General features: G+C 42.2%; 1 protein-coding gene across 1 annotated transcript in view; it reads right to left on the bottom strand.

Moving 5' to 3' along the window:
• Nucleotides 1-21,949, bottom strand: part of colgalt2b (collagen beta(1-O)galactosyltransferase 2b) — a 29,303-nt gene extending 7,354 nt beyond the window's left edge. Inside the window, exons 1-6 of the mRNA XM_056377592.1 lie at nt 21,685-21,949; nt 15,947-16,241; nt 1,622-1,732; nt 1,419-1,536; nt 732-866; nt 433-637 (exon numbers count right to left, since the gene is read on the bottom strand). Coding sequence (XP_056233567.1) covers nt 433-637; nt 732-866; nt 1,419-1,536; nt 1,622-1,732; nt 15,947-16,182 — 805 coding nt within the window. The 5' untranslated portion in view covers nt 16,183-16,241; nt 21,685-21,949. The remainder of the gene's footprint in view (nt 1-432; nt 638-731; nt 867-1,418; nt 1,537-1,621; nt 1,733-15,946; nt 16,242-21,684) is intronic.
• Nucleotides 21,950-23,548: the final 1,599 nt, after the last annotated feature.

Here is a 23,548-nt window from a genome sequence, read left to right as displayed (position 1 = left end):
AAATGTTTTTATGTGTTTACTGTTTACGGAGTTGGAGGACATATGCTGAACACACTTGCTGTCTATGAAGGTTTTATTGTGCCTGTTTGTTCCCAGTGGATGATTACCCGCATCACACACAAAAATGTAACAACACTGATATTGTTGCACACTTCCCAAGAATACACATGCACAGTCAAGATGCACACATGGCTCCATTTATCTCTGCACTCACTCATCTGCCGTAATCTGACACATGTGCATGAATTATATAAAAAGCCCTCAGTGTTATACTGCAGCACACACATGCTTTATAGCAAAACCAGTTTCCCAATCAACTGCCAATAAATTAATGAAAACACTAACGATCCTCACTCCATCAGACTGAAGCTGCCATGAGGCATTTACACCCCTGCCACAATTCTGGTAGTTTGTTGCGAGTTTCAGACTGACCCGCTTGACGTGCTGAGAAAGCAAACACCATGATGTCATCGAATGCCCAGCTGTAATCTGGGTGAGGGGGGTAGAAAGTCAGGTCCCTGCTGGACTCACGACGCAGGTCTAAAAGGAAGGTGCTGTGCACCATGGGAACAGGGAAGCAGCCGAGCCGCTTCCACTCCCTGATCGGCTGGTAGTCTGGGGTTCGCTTATAGTAACCCTGACGGAGAGGAGAGAGATGAAGAACACCAGGTTGAGGTCATAAATCTAGCTGATGCACAGACATATGGATGAAGTTAAAGTTTAAACTGTACCTGTGGGGTGATGCCACACCAGAAGTTTGAGTAGAGAGAGCGAGACTCTAACATGGGAGCCACCAGGGTCATGTTCTCAGCCATCATCAGGTTCAGCACACGAGGGTTCGTCAACAGGTTGTCACTGTCTACAAACTACAGAGGGGAGAGGGTCAAGTCACTCATCGTAATGTAAATTCTAAAATATATCAAATATATCTATTATAAATCCCTGTGTCATCTAACAAATGACCCACTGATTTGCTCTAAGTGCTAAATGTAATGGGCCGTAGCATCAGGTAAAGCATTGAAGTCAAACTTGAATTCTGGTATCAGCTGTTTCATTCATGCTTCACAATCACTGGCTCCTTCACGACCTGTGCGGCTATCAGCTGACTAGTAGCATCCACCTGTATCCATGCGGATATACAGCAAAGCTGTCACTCTGTAATCTAAAACTTCTTACAGATACTCTGCTGATGCACTCATGCCAACTGCCACAGCTCCATACACCATCCTAGTCTCATTCTTGTCTGCTATATTCTGGGTAATGATGATTAACGTTTATTAATTAAAGTTATTTATTATTTATATTTGTTTGTTATTTTTCAAGAATTTATTAAAGTTATAACCATTTGCTATAAATGGCCAATTCCTCGACACATGATTGCATATTTATACTTAAAGAAAAGCATATCTACGGCTTACCAGTATGTAGTCAGCCCATCGTTCCCTGGCAGCCTTCAGCGCTGCCTGTCTCAGCTTCATCACATGGTTGAATCTAGAGGGAGGCCAGTGCTTTGGACCCCACTCGTCTGTATAAGACCTGATAAAATACACCATCACATTAGAAAACACATATGGGAGCAAACCAGAACAAATCAAGAACAGAACCCAAGTCTGACTCTCACCTTGGCTCCTCCATGGGCCTCCACTCCACGTAGTGGTAGACACTCTGGGCTCTCTTCAGCCATTCTCTCAACATAGCAGTGGTGTTGTCCATATTATGGTCTGTTGCCGCCCTGAAACACCAACACAGACAACACAGGATGTCATTCAAATGAAGCAGACTATTGACCAAGCATCCTGCAACAGAACAGCCACGGTTACTCTCCTTAAAACTAACACGCAGTCTATTGGAAGTGCATCCACTACACATTTAGCATGACACACTTAAACAGCTGTCTTTGGGCGGACACAAGCCTCATTGCTTGTCAGGACTGTTTTCAGGTATGAGAGCCTCTGGGAAAATAGGATGTGAAGCAGATTCAAACATTAATGCAGAAAGCTGCAAACTGTCCTTAGCTTGGGGTAACATGGAAGTGATGATCCATGCCATTCAGACAGCATGTTAAAGAAGAAGACGCTCAGGCTTCTTCCAGATTTGTCTAATTACTGTCTCATGTTACAGCAGGCAGCCTCAGTGCTGCAAAGCTTCCTGACTGCCTAATTAATAATGCTGCTGGAGCATAGACAAAGTCTGAAGAGTCACAGTGCAGGCAGACATTACTCTGAGGCACTGTGGGTAAAAAAAATAACCAGACAGGTACACCGAGCTCACTCTAATCCTCCTCTGGAGACGGGCTTTCACTTCTCTAACCACTGTGGCTGTTGGATGCGATCAAATAATCAGGTGAATCTTGTGCACAAAAGCTTCAAATAAGCAGAACTAACTCAGGCTGCAGGTGAATATTGATGCACTATGTGTAAACAACTTGACACCAAAATATTACAAAAGTTAGACTGGCAACACACCAGCTTACACAGACACACAGACTCATACCTGTAAGCAAATGATGTCAGTGTAAAATTTAGCACAGTCGCAGCTGCTTGTTTGTCACTCCTGTGGTTTGCACTCTGCATCGCTGTTTCTTCACAGAGATTTCCACTCTGACTCAGAGAAGACACTGTAGCTACTGTATGTGTAGGTGAGAGTGTGTGTGTGTGTGTGTGCACACATATAAATTTATGTAAGAGAAATTAAAAACCGTAAACAAGCTGCAGTTCGCTATCACTTAGACATTTGGGAGCATCAGAAAAATAAATGTCACCTGTCTCCCCCTTGCTCTGCGTTTAAATTGCCATTTAGGGAGGAAAGGTCAACAGAATGTGAGGCAGAACCCTGTACTTGAATGTGCGCATACAAATACACACACACACACACACACACACACACACACTCATATACTTAATGAGATGGAGTTTTCCACTGCTCGCTGTAATATTCCTTGCTGTACTCTCTCCAAAATCGCACCCAATTTTAGACTGGCTGGACAGAGATAGAAACACACACACTCATGAACGCACACGCCTGTGCCCCGTGTCTTTGTATTTTCAGCAAGTTCACCCTCAACATAGAAGATAACAGTGTTGACACTCTTCATTTACCCACATTTAGGACAAATGCTAACGCAGAAACACCTGTTCTCTCTCCGAAGACACACACACATACAGGTACACAGATGCTCATAAGATCACATAAACACACGGCTCAAATAACACACATGGAAAAATAACACAGATGCATGCACAGTCTTGTATTACACACAAAGGTTAGTCAGAAAGAAGCAGCGCTCTCTCCTGTTTGGAATTTCAATCATCTTCAGTTAGAAAGATAAACTCTTCATCCAACAAAAGCAGCAGCTGCAGAAGCCTGAAGGAGACAGTGGTCAATAATTTTAATGTGTGTGTGTGTGTGTGTGTGTGTGTGCATGCGTGTGCGTGTGCGTGCGTGCCTACACTTGACAGATGTGTTACAAAACATATAGACATTCATTTTTGGGCATGTTTGTTTTTCAGCGGTGTGACTGGTGATTTGTGTGCTACACAAGTGGTGGTTTTAAACGTTTGAAAAGTATGTGATTGAGTGTGTGTAAACAAGTGTGTGCAAGCATGTGCACGTGTGTATTAGTGCATAACTGCCCTTGAGAGCAATAAAGGAAGAGGCCACCCTTAATGACTAGCTGTTGTGTTTTTTTTTATTTTTATCGTAGGTTGGAAACACACTGAAACACCTGACTCGCTAGTAATGAGTAGATCTGCACACACACACTTACATGCTTCTTCAACCACTAAACTGCACAACGCTCAGGGATATAAATGTGTTCCTACACGCCATCTCCCAATGACAGACTCAGCTCCAGGCAGGGATTTAAAATGATGGGACTTCTGGGAAGTATAGAACAATGCATGGTACAGATTGTGGGAACATACAGTTCATAGAGGAGTATACGAGACAGGAAGAGCGAGTGTGGGGCAGAGGAAAAAGAGGGGATTAAAGAGAGTGAAAGAAAAGTGGATTTTTTGTTTACTTCACTTTATTTTACTGCTAAACATAAACTGAAAATGTGCATAATTGTTCCAAAGCGTTCTCATCGATTAAGAATGAACATTTTTTTAAACAGCTCATTAAAACCCATCCAAACCATCAAATCAGGCTGACTTTGTTTTTACGCACGATGCATTAAAATGGTAAATGACTCACGGCTCACAAAATCATAAGAAATATAAATCTGACTGGAAGTCTTTTACGTATTTTTACGGGCTCTTCTTGGCAGGAAATATGCTTCCTGTGTCCAGGTATTCAGTCGGTAAAGGTCGAAGGTTGTCAACAAAAGAAGAGAGCACTGGTGTCTGCATGTCTTAGGAATGGTAGAAGAAGAATGTTGGAACAATTAGTCCAATAAATCTGCGGATTTTACCAATAAAGGGGAAGCATTAGTTTTGTAGCTCTAGCTAGTGTCATGAAGCTGTTGTGGTCAAAACCCAAATGATTGTATATATATATATATCACAGCTTCTGCAGGGTGATAAAAGTACAAAATGCATCTACTGAGGATGATACATACCTTCTTTAGTGCTGAGGTTGCTTACTGGCTCTTGTTTTTCACAATCCTTCAAATCTGCCCCTCCCACTGCCCAGCCTCTCTGAGCGCTCAGGACTCTGAGTGCACTGTGATTTTCCATTACCAACACTACATCTCTGCACGCCTTATGATTTCTGGAAATGTGAAACTTGGTGATGTACATAACAGGGAAACAAACGAAGGGCTTTCCTTATGGGACTCCTTCATGCTTGATCAGGCAAAGTACGACAAGAAAACAGCCTGGAGTAAAGTCATCGTCGCCTACACCGTTTACGAACGCTGTTTAGTGCTCTCCTTCATTTCTATGGGACATCGTCTCCTCTGTCACATTTCATTTTAGACACGTACGTCCTCCTCCGGGAGGCAACTATGTGCTCCTTCTCCTCAATTTCCTCTACCTTCAGGCAAGATCAGCCACTGCAGCTGAACTGTAATGCACTGTGACCCTAGTGCCAAGTCAAAGAGCTTTCGCAGTTCCTGTCAAATGCCTCAGCTGTGCCTAGCTGATGTCTCTCAAACTACAGGATTATGAAGATTTTGTCTATCTGGAAAAGGGGATGCACACACACAGCATGTGATACATACAAAGATACAACAATCTAGGCTCTTGGGCTTCTATCCCCCTCCTTATCCCTTAGTACCTCTGTATCTCTTTCTTTCTTGCCTCCTGCTGTGTCTCCTGATTCCTATTTTGAAGTTTACAGTAAGCAGCAGCCTCGTTATTCTGCCGCCTGCAGCTCTAGGGTTAGGCTTCATCTCCCCCTTTCTGTCTTTATGATCAGCATCTGGACAACACATGCTTCCTGAGGCCTCACCTACACATCGCACCACTCCCTCTCTCTATCGCTTCATAGACATCCATTATTCTTCCTCTGTTATATCATCTCAGCATTAGAAAAGCTGTCCTTTCACCCACTTATAGTACAGGCATTAATACTCTTAATGCATGTGCATTGGTCTCATCCACATCTCCATCACTTCACTTGATTATCATCCCACTTCACCGCTCTCTCTGCCCCCCTCCCTCCTTCCCTCCCTCCTAGCTGGTAGGGTTATCCACTCCAGAAAAGTGTGTAAGATAATAGTGAGTGTGTCATGAAGGCTGACATCTGGCCTTAAACACAGTGGCTTGTGTCTTAGACTGGCCCTTGTAGGTAAACACAGGTCTGAAAGGCCCCAGCTGGCCAGTGTCAGCTGACTGTTGATTCAATAAACTATCTAATATCACTAAAAATAATGGCTGGGTGCTGCATGTAATTACGAAGCAAGAATGCCTCTTTCAAACCTGAGCATAGATGCCTTTAAAACATAATAACTATGCTGTGTGTGTGTCTGTGTGTTGACTTTGTAGCATCGTCTGTAGGCTGACGTGGCTACAGGCCTCTTGTTGGCCCAGCCGGGCAAAGGAGAAAGAGGAGGGGGTAGATGGGTAGAAGGATGGAGGGGGAAAAGGGAACAAGAGGAGTAGAAGGGAGGGAGGGTGAGAGGAGGAGCTGGTGAGACGGGACCTCCTGACTGAAATTCCTCATGACTCTCAGGGTCAACAAAAGTGGCCAGTGCCGGCGGGCTTGCACTGAAGTGTAATAGGCAAAGATATTCATCTTGGTTAAATTTTAAAGAAAGCCAGTGTTGACAGAGAAGCCTGTCCTCACAAGCTGTATGGTCATTCACCACCTCCACCTCTACACCATGACTTTTTGTTGAACATTTGCAATGTAGGTCATTTAATTTTGTACTTGTCCAGTATAGATATGCATTCATTTGTCAGGATCCTGGGATGAAACAAGAGATGCTGAAATGGTATCTGTGTAGATCAGTGACAGTCACCCCCTTACTTTTGGATGTATTATGAAAAATAGATACAGGATTACAAAATAGTAGCCAAGAAAAAAGCTGTTCAAACAGCACATACACAAGTAAAGACTTCCCATAGACTTTATATTTTTACAAAGTCACACCAAAAATATCTTTCTTAGGCTTAGACATGCCTTAGACATGTCTGAAGGTATCTTACTGTATGCTGATGATCTACTTTTTTATGCCTCCACTTTTAGAGGACCATTTTTCTTAAACTCTCACATACACATACAAGTCTTCATAAGAGCAAGCTGCTCCCTACTTTCATTGGTTTAATCGGGACATATGATGGAAATACCAATTCAATTTCTAAAACCCTAAATGTTTGTTCTAAAACACTTTGAAGCTATTGTTCTTTTGATCTTCATGTCTGTTAGTTGGTACTGAACTGAATTAATAATTTTCTTTAGTTCTCTTACGGACATGAACAGCTATTTACATATTGTAAACATTCAAAGTAGGTTCAGATGCAAAATCTCAACCATCATTATGTGAAACACAGACTGGTTGTGAAAGATGACGAGAAAAGAGAAAATGTAACATAGAGAAAGAGAGCGAGCGAAAACTTAGAGAATCAGATGGAAGAAGTGATGGAGGAACAGAGGGATGTTGGGAAAGAGGTATGAAATTAGCAACAGGGAGGGAGGGAGAGGGAGCACAGTGGTCAGTCAGTGAAATTGATGACACAAACACACACAGATGGACAGACAGATGGATGGTGCTATAATTACATTCCTCTATGAGAACATGAGCACAAGTCTTTCTAATGAATACTCCACTGTGCATGAAAACATAACTCTAAACATATTACCTGACTGATGAACAGCTAACCTGTTTCTTGCCCTCTCTCTCTCTCTCTTGTTATGTCTGCCCGTACTTTACCTAATCTCATTCCATATCCAGGCCTCCCCCCTCTCCAGATGATAGAGTGCTCATACCAAGATGCCATTACGTCTCAGTGTTTGCCAGCTCTATCAGTGCTGTGCTGCCAAGCTCTGACAATACTGCTGGAAGTGTGCTGGAACACATGGGGCATCTAAGCAAGAATTCACAGTGCGGGGCCAAGTCCAGGAACAACCATTTACACTCCGGGAGAAAGAGAGAGAGAGAGAGAGAGAGCGAGAGAGAGAGCGAGAGAGAGAGCTCGACAAAGGCTCAGGGATTGGAAAAATCAATTTTTCTTGTTTACTGCAGTTGATTGAACAGATATGTCAGGTCTACAGAGAAAGTTTTCCCATGAATACCTTATTGCTGCAAGGCAAAGAAGATAGGGCTGGACTGTTGGCAGGTACAATGTCGTCAGCTGTATCCGTTCAGCCTTACAGAGACTCTGTTGGTTGAGCGCAGGTCTGGCAAAGATTAAGCTCTGAAGTCACTCTGTTTGGAGAATGGACTTTGGGCCACAGTAATTTCTACTACCTCATCATTAGGTGTGAAATTTCTTTATTTTCAAAGATACCTTGCGGCTATTTGAACAGTACACGAGTCTATACATTTACAGTTGGCTGAAAACCCGTTTCAAGGCAACATGTCACTAACCATAGGCCATGTGCCTCGCATCTTCTTCACACCAGAACAATAAAACACACTCTGTTGTACTGTGTGAAATTCCCAATGCTGTAAATACTCACTACCCCACCAACTGTGTATTAATCCACTTCTGAAAATAGTCCCAAACCAATCCATTATTTAGTCCTGTTTGAGTAATATTTCCAAAAAATATAGTGCCCAAGCAGCTTTTATAAAATGGTTCAGCCTTTTTTGATCTGTTTCGAAGATTCTTTACTAATTTCTTCACAAAGAACAAATGGACTTCTGGGATAGTGTCACGTTGTTGGTTTTGTTGACAATAAGAAAAATATAGAAGTATATTAGAATATAATTATTTACTACATTAAAAAAACCTAAAGTTTGGGCACTCACATTTTCAGTGCTACAGACTGGTGACAATTCATTGTCAAGAGCGAAGCAACGTGTCCTAAATGTCAAGAACATTTGATATAGAGGGGACTTACTCCAGATGTTTTCATATCACATGGGAAAGGCAATGCCTGACCTTCTCCCAGCACAGCGACATGGCGCTGCCAGATGTTCTCTGACAGTTTTATTTGAAGCCATCTGAAACTTAAACAGTTGTGTCTGTAAATGCGTTGGTGACGACATGGGTAGCTAAATTCCTACGAAGTGTCTGCAACATCAGTTGCAGATTATTTCCCTTTTCAAAACAAACTGTATTCTCCAGAATTAAGATACAATCATCTCCATATGCTCCAGTGGGTTTTTGTCATTACAAGCTGCTTATCTGGGAGAAATCATCCTGCATTTCTAGAGAAATACCTGAGCAGATGTTGAAAGACCATTCCAGTTTCCGATTATGTCTCCTCAGGTGATACTGATTGGGTGGTCAGAGAAGCCCGTGGTCTGTTACTCTACACGTGGAAGTTCTGACTCGCTGTGGGCCTTACAGGGTAATTGAGAAAATGAATGGAAATCAGGGCCTGAGCCAGAGGAGCGTAGCAGAAACACACACACATACACACACACACACACACACACATATTATTTGCGCAATAGCATTTAAACCCACATATCCATCTAGCACACACAGGCATGTGCAAGAGGAGACACTACTTGCACATTTATACCCACACTTGCACCAGAACATTGCATATAATCAAACACACACATTTTAGTACACAGTGCCAACACTTTGATCTAATACATATTGACACACACTAAAAGCATATGCTGTTAATCATTCACAAATGCCCATGTAGCCTGAACCAGATAACACAGAGCCTGTCCCATCCTGGTAATTTATTCCGTACATTTGGATAAACTGCTCTTCTAAAATGGCCAAACTCCCAGCATGACAAAACCAAGAATTATTTATACATCACTGGAGTGCTCCTACGGAGGAATGAGCCCTGAGGTAACACACCTGGCATATAGCAACTGTCCAACAGCCTGTTTGATTTTTCCCATTTTCTTCTACTTTAAAATCCTTTGGATCTGATGAAAGAAAATAAGTAATATTGGATCTTCACAAAACCTGATCGAACCATCGATGACATGGACAAACTCTCTGCAGTTAGGGTTACATGCTACAGGTCATGTTGAATAATACATCCATGAGTTTGAAGATTGATTGCAAATCACAGTTTTGTGGGCTTTTCTGCTGTCTTACTGGGAGTTTGATTGATGGAGGGTTGATACCAGTTTGATCCGTCAGTGTTCATTGGACTGACCGCTGCGTGTAAGCTTGGCACACAGGCAGGAGATGTGGAGAGGCAGTTAGCCCCTACCAAAAGAGGTGAAATGTGCCTCCCAGTAACTCCAGTTACCTCATTTATAAGCTGTGTTGTTTTACCTGGTTTGCCACTAGTTAGGCACTATGCTAGCCAATAGTAATTTGACATCAAGGAATCAGCTAGTTTTGTACAGAGTTGGTTGTGTAAACCCTGCTGCTTCACAGGGAGGTGAATGTGCATTTAGCGAGCTAGCTGTAGATGGTCAACAGTAGGCTGGTTTCTCGTTAAACTATAATGATTTATTTACTGTTTCTACGTGTGTGAAATACGGAAGATGTGACGTGTGTGGAGGTTTTTGGGTTACTTTGGGAGTACTGAGAGTAAAGTAGCTAAGTAGCTTTGCTGTTGAAGAATAAATTACTTTTTCTATGAGTAATGTGTACTTAGTAATTGATAACATTTTTCAAGTAACTTGTCCCAGACTGATCACAAGTTAAGTCAGGTTTTTTGCCAGAGAACCCTGCACATCTTTGCCAGGACCCACGCTGTGCCACTGCAGTGGTGTTCAATGAAGTGATTTTTTGTTTTTCTTCTATTCAGTGCTACTATTGTCAGTCTGAACATGGACTTGGGGTCAGTTTTGCCCCAAGATCGCAACAGAGAAGAACTTGAGTTAAACCGAGGGGCACTCGGGCCAAGTGTCCCATCAGAGCACATATATATCCTCATGGAAAAAGATTTTTTAAGAGGAAAATTTGGCACACCACTGCAAAGCAGAACACGACAGTCAGCATAAATCATACAGTCAAAAAGACTTTTACTCATAGCATTCAAGTCAAATTTGTTATGGATCATTTATTGCTGTGAAACTCTGTGCACTTGTCAAAATAATTTAAATAACTTTGTTTTTGTCATGGTATATGACATGGGGCAAATCATTTCTATCAAATGCTTGAGTGGAGCTGGATATAGCCTGGAGTATTTAATAATCTCTCTCCTCTTTACATGATGTAGATACAGACACAATTGCATAAAATTTCTCTCAACATCTTACAGGAATCACATATGGCACATTTGTCGCAGAAGTATTCAGCATGTTTGTGAGCAACTATGGAAAATGTTTAGCTTATAGAGTCATATCATGCCTGAGGTCTCAGGGTACAATAAGATTTAATAGTGGAAAATAATATCCTATTGCTTTGTAGCTGGATATTATTTTGTCAGCAAAATGCAATGAGAAAAATCAGACCGCAAACCAATACCTCATTGTCTCTGAGGATAAAGTACAGTGACAGGTCATACATATGGGATAAGTGGATATATGATAAATGAGTAAACAAACAACATGACATTACGAAAGTGAGAAAGCGAGCCCTCTGGGGGAGGGCCTATGATGTCAGCACTCTGAAATCCTCTTCAGGGTTCAGTCTGTCCCTGACAAGTCTACAAATCATCTCGACCCCCAGCCCAGCACATGGGAAAGCACTTCACCACATTAGCACAGCTGGCAGGCAATATAGCAGCAGGCTGTCAGCAGCGTGAGGAGCAAAATAATAGCAGGCTGGCTTAAACTTTGGAGAGGTTTGTCTGCATTGTGCCTCAGATGTCAAGACAAACACACAGTTCACTGCTGCTGAAATCCTCTTTGATTTCCTTTTGTAGCAGCTTATCAGTAACATTAATAAGCAGACTCCCGAGGGCACGCTGCAAAACTCAACAGTTAACTATTGAAATCTGAACTTAACCTTTCAGTCACGAGGACTCCACCTGGCCTGGATTCAAAAGGCTGGTTAACTCTGTAACTTTGATTCCTGTCTCTTTCCCCTCCACTGTTGTATAAATGTATAAACTTTTATATTCAAAGAATCAGTGTAGTTAAAGAAATAGTTTGACATTTTGTGAAATATGCTTATTCATTCACATTCTGTCAGAGAGTTACACCCCTCTCACAGCTTAGCACAAAGACTGGAGTCTCCACTGGTTGCCTGGAAACCTCTTGGTGACGACAAGCCTCCAGGTGCAGCACATAGCCCCCTGTACAACCAACAACTAGTCACTTTTGTGTGGCTTAAACAAACCAGCTAACATGTTAATCAGAGGTGCTGGTTGGCAGATTCTTTTAGACTGAGCCAGGTTCGCTGTTTCCCAATGTTTCCAGTCTTCATGATAAGATAAACTAACCTGTTGCTGACTCTAGTTTCATACAGCCTGGACAGACGACCACATTCAACTTCATGTTCTCACCAACTGGCAACTTATGCTCTCCAGTTCTTCATGTCTTTGCAGAGAAACAGGAACACCTACAAAAACTCAGAAACAGCAGACACAGAAACAACAAATCAAGACCCCAGCTGACCAGGACAGGTCCAAACCCAGACCCCTCCTGCTCCTCTTTGCTTTATTTTCCTGACGCGATACTAGTGGGACCAACTGCAAAGCTCAGTCACGATAGGTAAAAATAACTATTTCATCAGATTCTTTAAACAACAATATGAAGTGTGTTGTTGTGTCCACAGTTGTCCTGTTGGGACAGATGGATGGGGATGGAGAAATAGCAACAGGACAAAGGGAAAGAGGAAAGCAGACCTGGTCAAGCTACTGTGGGAATGCGGATTAACCAAACTGCTAAATGCCTTCCGGGTAATTTTCCCAGCATTGTTGACCACCTTCTCTTTGCCTGACCCCCCCCCCCCCCCTTCCCTCTTCCTCTAATTCCCTGCATTCTTTCATTTCTTAACAGCAGTGTGAGAGTCTTTATCACTGCTCTGACACTTCTCTGTCAGACCTGTGCCCACTCGCAGAGGGAAAACTTCTAAAGGCTGATTTTTACTGACCATCCTAACTGTCAGCGTGAGTCATTGCTGAAGAAAACAGGGTGGAGGACACATGACCTGGTTGATCAGTTCAGATCATCCTGTGAACAGGCTCAAACTGGAAACTTTGGTCCTCCCAACATCTTCAGGCCTGCCAAAGCCTGCCTAGATTTTTGGAAACACGGATGATTTTGTCATCTGGTTGAGTTGTTAAGCAGTTTAAGACTCTTCAAGACTGCTGTCATTGTGTCACTGCTGTTTCAACAACACTGTAATTTTCACGCTAAATAAATGGTAATACTAGACTATCCGGATCATCAGATGGATATGCAATTACAAAGAAGTCTACAAAACTCAATTTTATGATGGTACCATAATCCAAATTCAAGCTTCTCTACCATGAAGCAAGAAACAATAGGATGCTTTGTAATTTGTAAACACCTGCTTGATGAATCGTTCTTGACAAGTGAGCAAAGTGCATTTAAGGACCAATCAGGTGGCAGATGATCTCTCAGATTTTTGGCTCACCGTGTATTTTGCACTGCGTTCGCTCAAAGGCCAGATCTAAATTTTTCTAACTTCAGAATATCCGTAATTATAATCTTTCTTTATGTTTTGACTGATCATGTTACACTCAGCCTCTTTCTGTTTCTCTTTAGCTGCCCGTCTCATATACACTGATGCCGTACAAACACATTAACATAGCCCCAAAAAAAAATCTAAAAACCTCAACATGTTCCCTGGTCCTGCGGGAGGATAATTTAGGGGTGAAAGGGAAGCACAATAAAGAGAAGAGCACCCTTATTATTATATTTAACCATCTACATCCTTCTTCTCCACTCCTCCCTGCTCTGTCTCCATTGGACTGCATGTTTGAAACAAGTAGAGGGGGAGATGATGAATAGGAAAAATAATCTTCTGTTGTGCTCGAGCCTGAAACTCCAGAGAGAAGTTAATGTGAGGAACATTGTGTCCCCACACAAAAACTGGAGCTCCACAGCCAGACACTGTAGGTATTATCTATGTACTGCAAGCATGATAGTTTCCCGCATACTTTACATTAATCAGGCCATGATCTATGGAGATAAGGCATGGGTAGTAGTAAAGTGGAGCATCTCGGCTTCTTTAGATGTGCATCATCACGTAATCGCAAAGTTGTCTTTGGCTTGGAGCTCAGCTGGAGACCCTCGCCTCACGTCATTCCCCTCTCTGTTTCTCCAAGCTTCTTACCACTCTCCACTGGCACATAAAGACAAAAATGCCATAAAATAATCTTTCAGTAGCAGTAATGTTGAAGTTATTTAGAGGTACGAAGTCAAACGTAACTGGATTTGCTGTTTTATTTATGAGAATGTTTCAGGCTTCCTCAGTCCCGCTTCACTAGATATCTTACATGACCTGAGGATCTTCTGACACAATGTTTAGATTTTAAACTGCATTTATCTTATTATACGAGTAATTAGTGCTCTGTAATGTTATGTAAAAAAAAAATGCTTTAGCATGGCTATATGCTTTCAGTGAGAGCTTAATTACAACTTGGCATTTATTGGGTGGTTTGGCTCACACGTTGAGACACAGTAATGACGACAAACAGAAACAAAGAGGCACAGAGCTGCTTGAGTTATAGTGAGTAAAACATGTCATTTTCTTAAACAATTTGACCACAATAAGCCAATAAAGTCATCATCACTCTAACAACATTGAAGATGTTTTAAATATATCCACTGTTTCTAGTTGGCACTTTTTTTCTTCTGCAAATTATAAAGGCCACAGACACAAAGCAGCAACACATACTAAAGCAGGACTATTCACCAGTCCTTATTTTCCTCTGATCATTAAATGGCCTCTTGGAGCCAATCCCAGCTGACCGTGGGCGAGGACAGGGTACATCCTGGACAGGTCACCAGTCTATCAGAGGATTGATATAAAAAAAATCCTACAGATTATAGCTGCTGAAATAAAAATGAATTGCATCTAAATCGGTCCTGTGTTAGAGGCTGATGAGATGGATGCAGGAACTAATGTGTGCGTTTATGTGCGTAATTCTCTCACATTTCTTTGTTAGTGACATTTGCCTGTTACCAAAAAAATATAATTGTGTGACACACGGGACTGATCTGCCTCAAACATACACTTTGACTTTTAGTCTGGCTGCACTGACTGCAGGGCAGAGAGAGAGAGAGAGAGAGAGAGAGAGAGAGAGAGAGAGAGACTCATAACTGATGGGGCCCTTCCTCTGTTAGTTAAACCACTCACAAAGCCATGTCAGCTCAGCCACATTGGCACTTTGCCCCCCTCCCTTCCCCTCTCTCTCTCTGTATTGAGTTTCTCCACTGTGCATGCATGTGTGTGTTTTTGGTGAGGGTATCTGAATTGGAAGCAGACTAGAGTCCCTCCACAAACAAAATCAAGACTTTTCAGCAAAGGGAAGGGTGGGAAACAAAACAAAAAAAATGAATGCCATGGGAGGTGGACACAGTGGAGAAAAGAAAAGAAAAAACACTCACCACCATGTGTTGTATGTGACTGTTATGTCCTCCACACGTCTAATCTGCACTTTGATAATCAACCTGAGATTCTGTGTACATTTCTAGCTGACCCATCATCCTGCATAACCCGCATGCACACCAAACAGGGGCGCACGCGCACGCACACACACACACACACACACACACACACACACACACACACACACACACACACACACACAAACACACACAAATTTTACACATGACTTCCCAGAACTAACACACACCCCCTAGTCCTGCTGTCAGACCAACTCAGTGTCTCCTTTCATCCCGTCACCTGCAGGGATCCTTGTTTAATAGGCTAACTTTATATCATCTCACTCTGCTCCTATGAGACCAAACACACCTACAGGACCCTACCTGGGGTGAGCCCCCCACCCCCCACCCCACCCTCTCTCATACCTGCCTGCCCTGCTGTTTTAAAGCCCCGTTTCCGCAGGTTTGTGCTGAATCAGATGGAGGGAACAGTGATTATTGGTTAAGCCGAACCCCAACATGCACAGCAGCTCTTTCATCTTTTCACGCAGTATGCAATTTGGATGCCGGCAGACACGCGAGGTAAGTGCATCGTAAAACGCAGCAACAGGTCTCCGAGCCTGACACTGGCAATCTGTTATTATAATTAACGCGGACACACGCTGCTTTTCATTACAGCACGCTCCACTGCAGACCACCGTCCACACCATGTACTGTATGTGCTCTGAGGGACGTGCACCTTTTCTAGAAACGATGGAAAACTATGGATAAGCTATAGCCTAAGTCTAAAAAGTTTCAGGTCGAAATATGATTTTAAAAAGTTCTTATACTCGCAGAAGTCTTAAAACTCTCTATTTTTTTGTGTTAGAGTCGTGTCAGCCACAAACAGTAAACTCTGTCCCTCAAACTGCCACCGCTGCATCCCTGTCTGTGTGTGTCTCTCACCAGATTGCTATGCGCTCCTTCGGATACTCCAGCCTCTCGATGCAGCCCAGGTAGTATGGCAGGCTGTGTGCCGCGTTGCGAGCCACAATGGCGATCATAACCTTTGGCTTCAGGAGGGAGGACTCGGGTTTGACCTGCTCCTGCACCAGCGTCGCCAGCTCCGACGCGCCGCCGGGCACCAGAGCGGCCAGCAGCGCCCACAGCACACCGACTCCCACGGCCCCGACCGCCCGCATCTTCGTTGCCACGATTCCGCCGCGATTCTCCCGAGCTGGACCCGGAGTACAGAGACTGACTGGGCGAGAGAGAGAGGGAGGGAGAAAGAGAGAGAGAGAGAGAGAGGGAGTGCGGGAGTGAGGGAGTGACTGAGTGAGTGAGTGAGTGACTGAGCCGCGGCGGGAGAGGAGGGGGAGAGAGGAAGGAAGGTAGAGGAGGGTGGCAGTTGGGTGGAGGGCTTCCTACCTCTTTTACCCCTCCTACACCCCCGCTGGTGGTAGTGTGGAGCCTGTGCAGCATTATCTCCCTCCACCTTCTCCTTCTAATAATAATAGTTATTATTATCAGAGCATATTAACGCACTTTAACAACCAACGAATCCATTCTGTTCACTTATCACAAATGAATCACGTCTTTCAGTTTATTAGTCGGCTAAGATGTGAGAAGCTAGACACACCATGTTCCAAACCATATGTGACTGTCTGCAGTCTGTTGGATGGTCCTCTGGTTCTCCTCCTTCACTCTCCTTCTTCCCGCATGTCTTCTGAATTTTTCTCTCCTTTTTCCACGCCTTCGCCCTTGACAGCCTTTTGGATGCTGCAGAACTGGAGACCATGAAGTCACCAGCTGTGACATCAGCCTGCCAGACTGCTGCACTGCTTCTTCTTTTTTTTAATTTCTTTTCCTCTAGTGTTACTCTCCTTATTAAACATAGACTGACAATTTGTTACAGGAGCAAAAGTATATCTGAATTACAGAAAGGGGTAAAACTTTATCGCCACACATATGCAGGATATAAAGAAACTGTTTATAGCACATTACAATGTAGGCCTAGTTATAAGCTGCCATAAGGGCATTATGAGTGTTTTTTAATGTAGCCTACATCATTTTCAATATAATCAGCCTACAATTAGAAGATATTAATCTCATCGGTTAAAGCTGTTGACAACTACATCAGCAAACACTTGATGTATGTAAAATGTCCTTATATCCGCCTTCAGTTACATAAACCATTTGTTAAATGTTTATGCCTCAGTCAGATGGGTCAGAATATAGTATTACCCAGAAAAGGAATCAATATTACAGCCTATGGCACATCACATTTTATAATACTAAGGAGAAGGCTATGATCTATCAAATGTTAAAACACAAAAAGAAAATTTGGTTTGAGTTTATATTTTTCAGAAAAATGGGTTGAGAAAAATTCTTCTTAAGTTAAACCATTTAAAAGTCCACAGGGTAAAAAGTCCTTTTCACATCTCTGAAAACAAGGTCATTAAAAGTTGAGGTTTTGGAGATATGCATTCCTTAGTCGCAGGGATGTTTGATTTCTTTGATTCAACTTGAAAACATATTTGTTTTGTGAAAGTATACTTGTTTGATAGATACAGTAAATTAACTTTATCACATTATCACTGATGATGTTGTTGATGTCACTGACAAAAAAAAGAATACGACCTTACTTTACTTTCTAAAATATGGGGAAAAACTGTAAATAGTTACTCTACCGAAACAAACAGGGCAGCTCAAAAGAACAAAGTTAGAGCATGTAAATTAAATAACAGAGTCTGTTTCCTCTGTGCAGAGGGAAAATAAAAGGGAAAAGTTTGAGTTTCAAGAGGACTACAAACTGTCAGAGGCATAAAACACCGAACAGTCATGGCACCAAAACAAAACATTTAACTAGTGCATAACAGAAAAAAATGTGCCAAACCAATATGACACAAAAAACACAAACATTTAACCAGTTGGTGAAAAAACACAAACAATTCAGCAGCTTTTCATTCAGTCTTTCCACAGAAAATCAGAAACTCACTGTAGAAACGCTGTGTTACTAAGTCTATAGGTTGCAGTCCACAAATATACACCTCCAGTTCCAACCGTTGGCATCCATGCTCTACATGCTATTATAATATTATACTTTACGCTCATATATGATTACAGTAACCCTCCAGTAACCTTTTTTAATTATAGTTCGCAGACGGACACAGACAGACGGGCAAAGCCAGCTTACTTGTGTCCCTGTCTCGACTCAGCTCTGTTTATTTAAGGATTTCTGCCACCTGGTAATGTTTTCCCTCTTTGTTGAGGTAATTAGAGTATTCTGCCGTGTTCTCTCCTGATGGATGCTCTTAGTCACAGCGGATGGGAGACAGACAGAGTGAAAAGAGAGAGCGATGTTTTCAGTCTGTCTGAGTAATCCCTTAGCTCCCTCTAGTGATGGGTGTAAAAAAAAAAAAAAACATGAAGGAAGTCACCACAAAATCATAGCCTTCCCATACACACACAAACCTGCTCAAACTCATCCCCACATATAATGCTGAAAGTTCACTTAAACATTTGCTTGGGGAAAGGTTTGCTGACCTGCAGTCTGGCTTTAGTCCTGCAGAGGTCAGAGATCAGGATCATCAGCTGACTGGAGAAGTCCGCCCCTGTCACGACTTGTGCTCAGATGCACATAAACCGTCATTTCTAGGCCCAATGGTCAGACTCCACTGTGAAGGTTTTATAGCTCGCAGACTGAAATTTAAGTAAAATGCATATAAATAAATCAACAAAAAAAACAAAAAAAAAACATTAACTCTTGTGTTTGTCTCACCACTTTGTTCAGATCTCAAAAAACAGCCTCACCCTTCTGGCTCAGCGTCAGGCTTCAGCACCCGCTCAGTCTGCCGCACATTTCCATTATTCAAATGGCTCGTGTGCTCCCTCTTCCAACATAGCAAAACATCTGCTTTGTAATTTTGGTTGCGTAGTTGACACGCTGCCATTTGTCTCTCTGTAACTGAACTATGGATGACAGATAGAGCAGAACTGTATCTTTTTTTTTTTTTTTAGTTATGTTTGGGATCAATGTTTGTTTTAAGAGCTGCCAACCTTCTGGTGTGTTAAACTGTGGTTGCACTTACAGTGTAGCTTAAATAGCTACGCCTTCTCTACTCTAGCTTTAAGTAGCAGGGTTAATCCTTCATAAGCAGGGTCAATAAATAGAAAAGTATGTCATACAGAAAAATCCAGGATAAATTTGCACTATATGCTATATTCCTTTTAATGGGAGGCTTAAAAAAATGTAGATAAAGAAAGGATTGTGGCACTTCCTTACACGGTTCAATTTAAACTCAATACTCCTTTTTCCTACCTTACTAGCCTATAATACAAAATGAAAACTGCATGAACAAAAACACACTGCTATGAGCCTCAAACATGAGATATTATATCTACAGCCCATAAAAGTGCAGTTTTATACAGCAGTCTGATGAGGCTTTCTCTGTACAGCTCAGTGAAAGCGAGAGATTTCAGGAAAGGTAAGGCCTGCACTCTCGTAATTCCAAGAGCTGATTTATGTGTGTGCTTGTGTGTGTGTGTGTGTGTGTGTGTCTGTGTGTGTGTGCGTGCATGTGCCCCGTCTGGCTGTCTGGGTGATGTACAACTCTAATAGATAGTGTTTGATCATGCAGAGAGGGAGCTCTGTGAGGGGCGTACACTCGCATGTGTGTTAGCATCACGGGGAAAGCTTGTACCAGCAGATGGTGCTCTTGTTTTATCCTTGAAGATCTCACTCCCTCTCTTTCCCACACTCACATTCACACAAAGTCTTGTCCTCAGGTTCCAGACAGTGTGAGGAGAAAACCACCCATCCTGGTCAGATGATTGAGATTGCTGAAATGGTCTCACACGTGTCACTAAACAACTCCTGCTTCTGCTGAACAAGTCTCCTTGGTACCACCGGGCTCAAGTCACCACTCTTGCTCCAGGCAGCGACTTGCTTGCTCAGCTAATGCGAATTTGGCAGCCTGCATTAAAATACAATACGAGTGCCAAACCATAAAGCAATCAGGCTCTCTGGCTATCCATTTCAATCCTTCCTATACTCTGCTGGTGACCTCAGTGATGCAAGGAATTCACAAAACAATCTCCAAAGCAGCTGAACCGTCAGACTGCGCTGTTGACATGAAGTAGATGCGTCCAGACGGTTGCATAATTGTTCATGGATAAAATATGGTGTGTTTTCACTGAACAATTAGCTTCCTGGGATTTAAGTAGGTCACTTCTTGTGGGTGTGCTGCATGAATGCAAATGCATCTAATTCTACCTTCCTCAAGCCTTGGCCTCCCCCTCGTGTGAGCTGCCTCTTTGCCAAGGTAATCCAAAGTATGGATCTGGAAAAAGAGGCTTTACATACAAATGGATGGGAAGGAGAGAGAGCAGAGAGAAGGAGCTGGGCAGACTTAAAAGACACGGGAACATAGCTAATGTACATTGTAGATGGATGGAAAACATATATTTTCCACACTGACAGAGGGCAAGATGGTTCAGAGGCTGGTGCTGCCACATTTCTAAATGAGTGATTACTCCAAAGTGGGTAATAGGCAGCCAGGAACTGCTGGAGAGAGTTAAGACATGGAGCAAAGGCCTGCTGGGCATCCAGGCAGGGATCCATCCCTTTGCCTCTCATACTCTGACTCATACTCTCTACGTGGGCAATCCATGTACACACACATAACCTCACACACCGTGCTCCCGCACTTGTAAAGTCATGTGAGGAGTTTCCATCTCATTCACACACAAGCACATTTTTATGCACAAAACAAAACAAAACATGTGATGTAGTTCTTCTGTCTTCATGCCTCTCTCTCTCTCTCTCTCTCTCACACACACACACACACGCACACACACACAAACATACACACGCATGCACACGCGCACACACACACACACACACACACACACACACACACACACACAGTACAGCCTTACAAATCCAATATCACCTACATATTTTGGTCTGAATTTCTGATGTCTGTTTTACCTTATAAAAAAATAAAAATAACTTTTCAAACAAACAAACAAACAAAAAAACAAATAAATAAATAAACAATGTGTAAGAATTGTATAAGCAACAAAAAACAACAACAACAACACAAACTGCAGTGGCCATGCTCTGACTACTTAAGGCTATAGTTGGAGCGCAGTTAGTGAGCCTTAGCTAAAGATAATTTACTGCCTTTTCTGACCTGTTCCCTGTAACTGAAAAATCTATTTTAATGCTCAGCTTAATAACCCAGTTATGTGTTATACCATATGAACAAAAGGGTCAACCGACCAACAAAATTAAAAACACAGGAACCTACTGTTACTTGTGAATTGATTGGCAGGTCTTTTAATACGTAGATTAACACTGAACAACAACCAAATCCTAATTATTAATGTTTCAGAGGCTACAAAAGGTGTGTTTGCATCTGTGATGTTTTGAAACAGTAATATTCTCATGTAAGATTAACAAACTACTTTTTCATAATTGAGACAAATTTACAGTTTGAAGTGTGAATTTGGCTCCGATCTATGTAAGAATTTGGACTGAAATCACACTACAGCCAAGTACACGTTGTACCCAACAAGGACTCTCACACTTTGGGCTCTATTTCACTCTCACTCACACACACACACACACACACACACACACACTAAAACAGTAAAACACACACAAAGCAGGGAGGAGTGGGCTCTTTATTGGTACTTACGTCAGGGTGGAAAGAACATTTTCTAGCCCATATTCCTGTCTGAGGTTAACGGGCAACATCCGTCTCTTCCTCACTCTCTCCCTCCCACTTTCTCACTTCTCCAACTCCCTCGTCTTAATTTCTCGCTCTTACCTCGCCCACCTCTCTCTCTCTCTCCGTCTGCCTCCAACACACATTCATTTCTGTGTGGGAGAGCCTTGCTGCCAGCACTGGTCCACAGGGACCCTTTCACGCTCCTGATGTGCACAGTGGCTGCTGATTGTAAACTTATGTGCCCCTGCGAGTGAGTCATGTGAGGTAAAGAAGGAGTTTGTGTGTGTGTGTGTGTGTGTGTGTGTGTGTGTGTGTGTGTGTGTGTGTGTGTGTGTGTGTGTGTGTGCGTGTGCGTGCGCGTGTGTGTTGTGTTTTAGAGACAGCTGGGTACAGCTATTAAAGAAACAGTCAGGCTACTGAATTTTCCTTTTATAATGTGGTGATCAGCTTTAACCAGTGACACTCACTCAAAGCATTATGGCATTCAGTTCCACAGGGTGTAGACAATAGGCCGAGCACAGGAAGAGATATCACCTCAGGTCTCTGGGGTTTTATACACGTACACACACACACACACACACACCATGGAGCCATTTGTAAATGCTCAGTTATTATTAGTATCGTCCTCATCACTCAACCGGTCATTGTAAGGACAAATGATCAGTGTCCTCATTGCACAATAATGAATTTTTCATCTGTGACTGAAGGAATTTTGTCAGTTATCAAACTCAATGGAAAAGGGATCTTTTTTTTTTATTATTATTATTTCGGTTGATATATCATGGACTTCCCTGCATCTAAACTCCCATACAGGGCAATGGGGCAATAAATGATTGTAACCCACACAATGTCTGTGCTACATGTTTTGATCTGTATTTCTTGTTTATTAGTTTAAACCTGCAATAAGTGATTTTCTTTTTCTTGGCCACTTGGAGGCAGTGGAGGGAACATATTCTCCTTATCTCCATATCTCTTTATAAAGTTGATGTTGATACGTGTTGGCAAACACTTTATTCAAGAAATAGATGCAGAGCAACATTATTATGCATTTGGAGTCAAGTTTGTATTCACTTGACAAAAGTAAGTACATTTCTCTTTTACCTTTATTTTTGCTCTCCTCCAACACCTGAGGGAAATATCTGGCTCTTTAGCTGCTGAATTCTTCACTGTGGGCTGATCCAAGCTTTTTCACTGAAATCAAAAACAACACTAGAGGTGTGATAGTGAACCAAGACGCCATAAAAGGTCAGTACAGCTGAAGGAAACTACAAATTCGGTTCATAATTCTCGAGTTTAATTAACAATTAGTAATTTGATCATGTGTTAATATGAAAACATTAGTTAGTGCAGCTTTAATTGATTTTGTTTTCAGTTTCCTTGTAGTGAGATCATAATTTTAGTGTTTTCTGCTCTGTAGCTATAAGTGACAATATTGTGTGATGATGGTGAATATTAAAACAATATAAAGAGGAAGCATAAACTCGTAAAACTGAATGAGCAGTGGCAATTACACAGCAACATCTCATAAATTTGCAAACATGAGCAGAAATTACCCACCATCAACTTCTGATCACACAATACGTTACTGTGTTCTTTGAACATTATATAATCTCATATTAAATGTTCTCATGCATCTCTTCTCCTTATGTAAAGCACTTATGTAAAGCCTCTGTTTGACAGATGCTCAGCTGGCCTCCTCTTGACAGTTACTGGGCTGAGTTTGAATTTGTTCAAGTCATATCATCTGGAACACATTCATCTCCCAGAAATAATTCAATAAAATTTAAAAATGAGTCGTTTACCATTGCAGCGAAATGAATCTTTCATAAGT

The sequence above is a fragment of the Seriola aureovittata genome, chromosome 6, assembly GCF_021018895.1.
Source record: "Seriola aureovittata isolate HTS-2021-v1 ecotype China chromosome 6, ASM2101889v1, whole genome shotgun sequence".
NCBI classification, from domain to species: domain Eukaryota; kingdom Metazoa; phylum Chordata; class Actinopteri; order Carangiformes; family Carangidae; genus Seriola; species Seriola aureovittata.
This window is presented reverse-complemented; position numbering and strand designations above follow the sequence as displayed.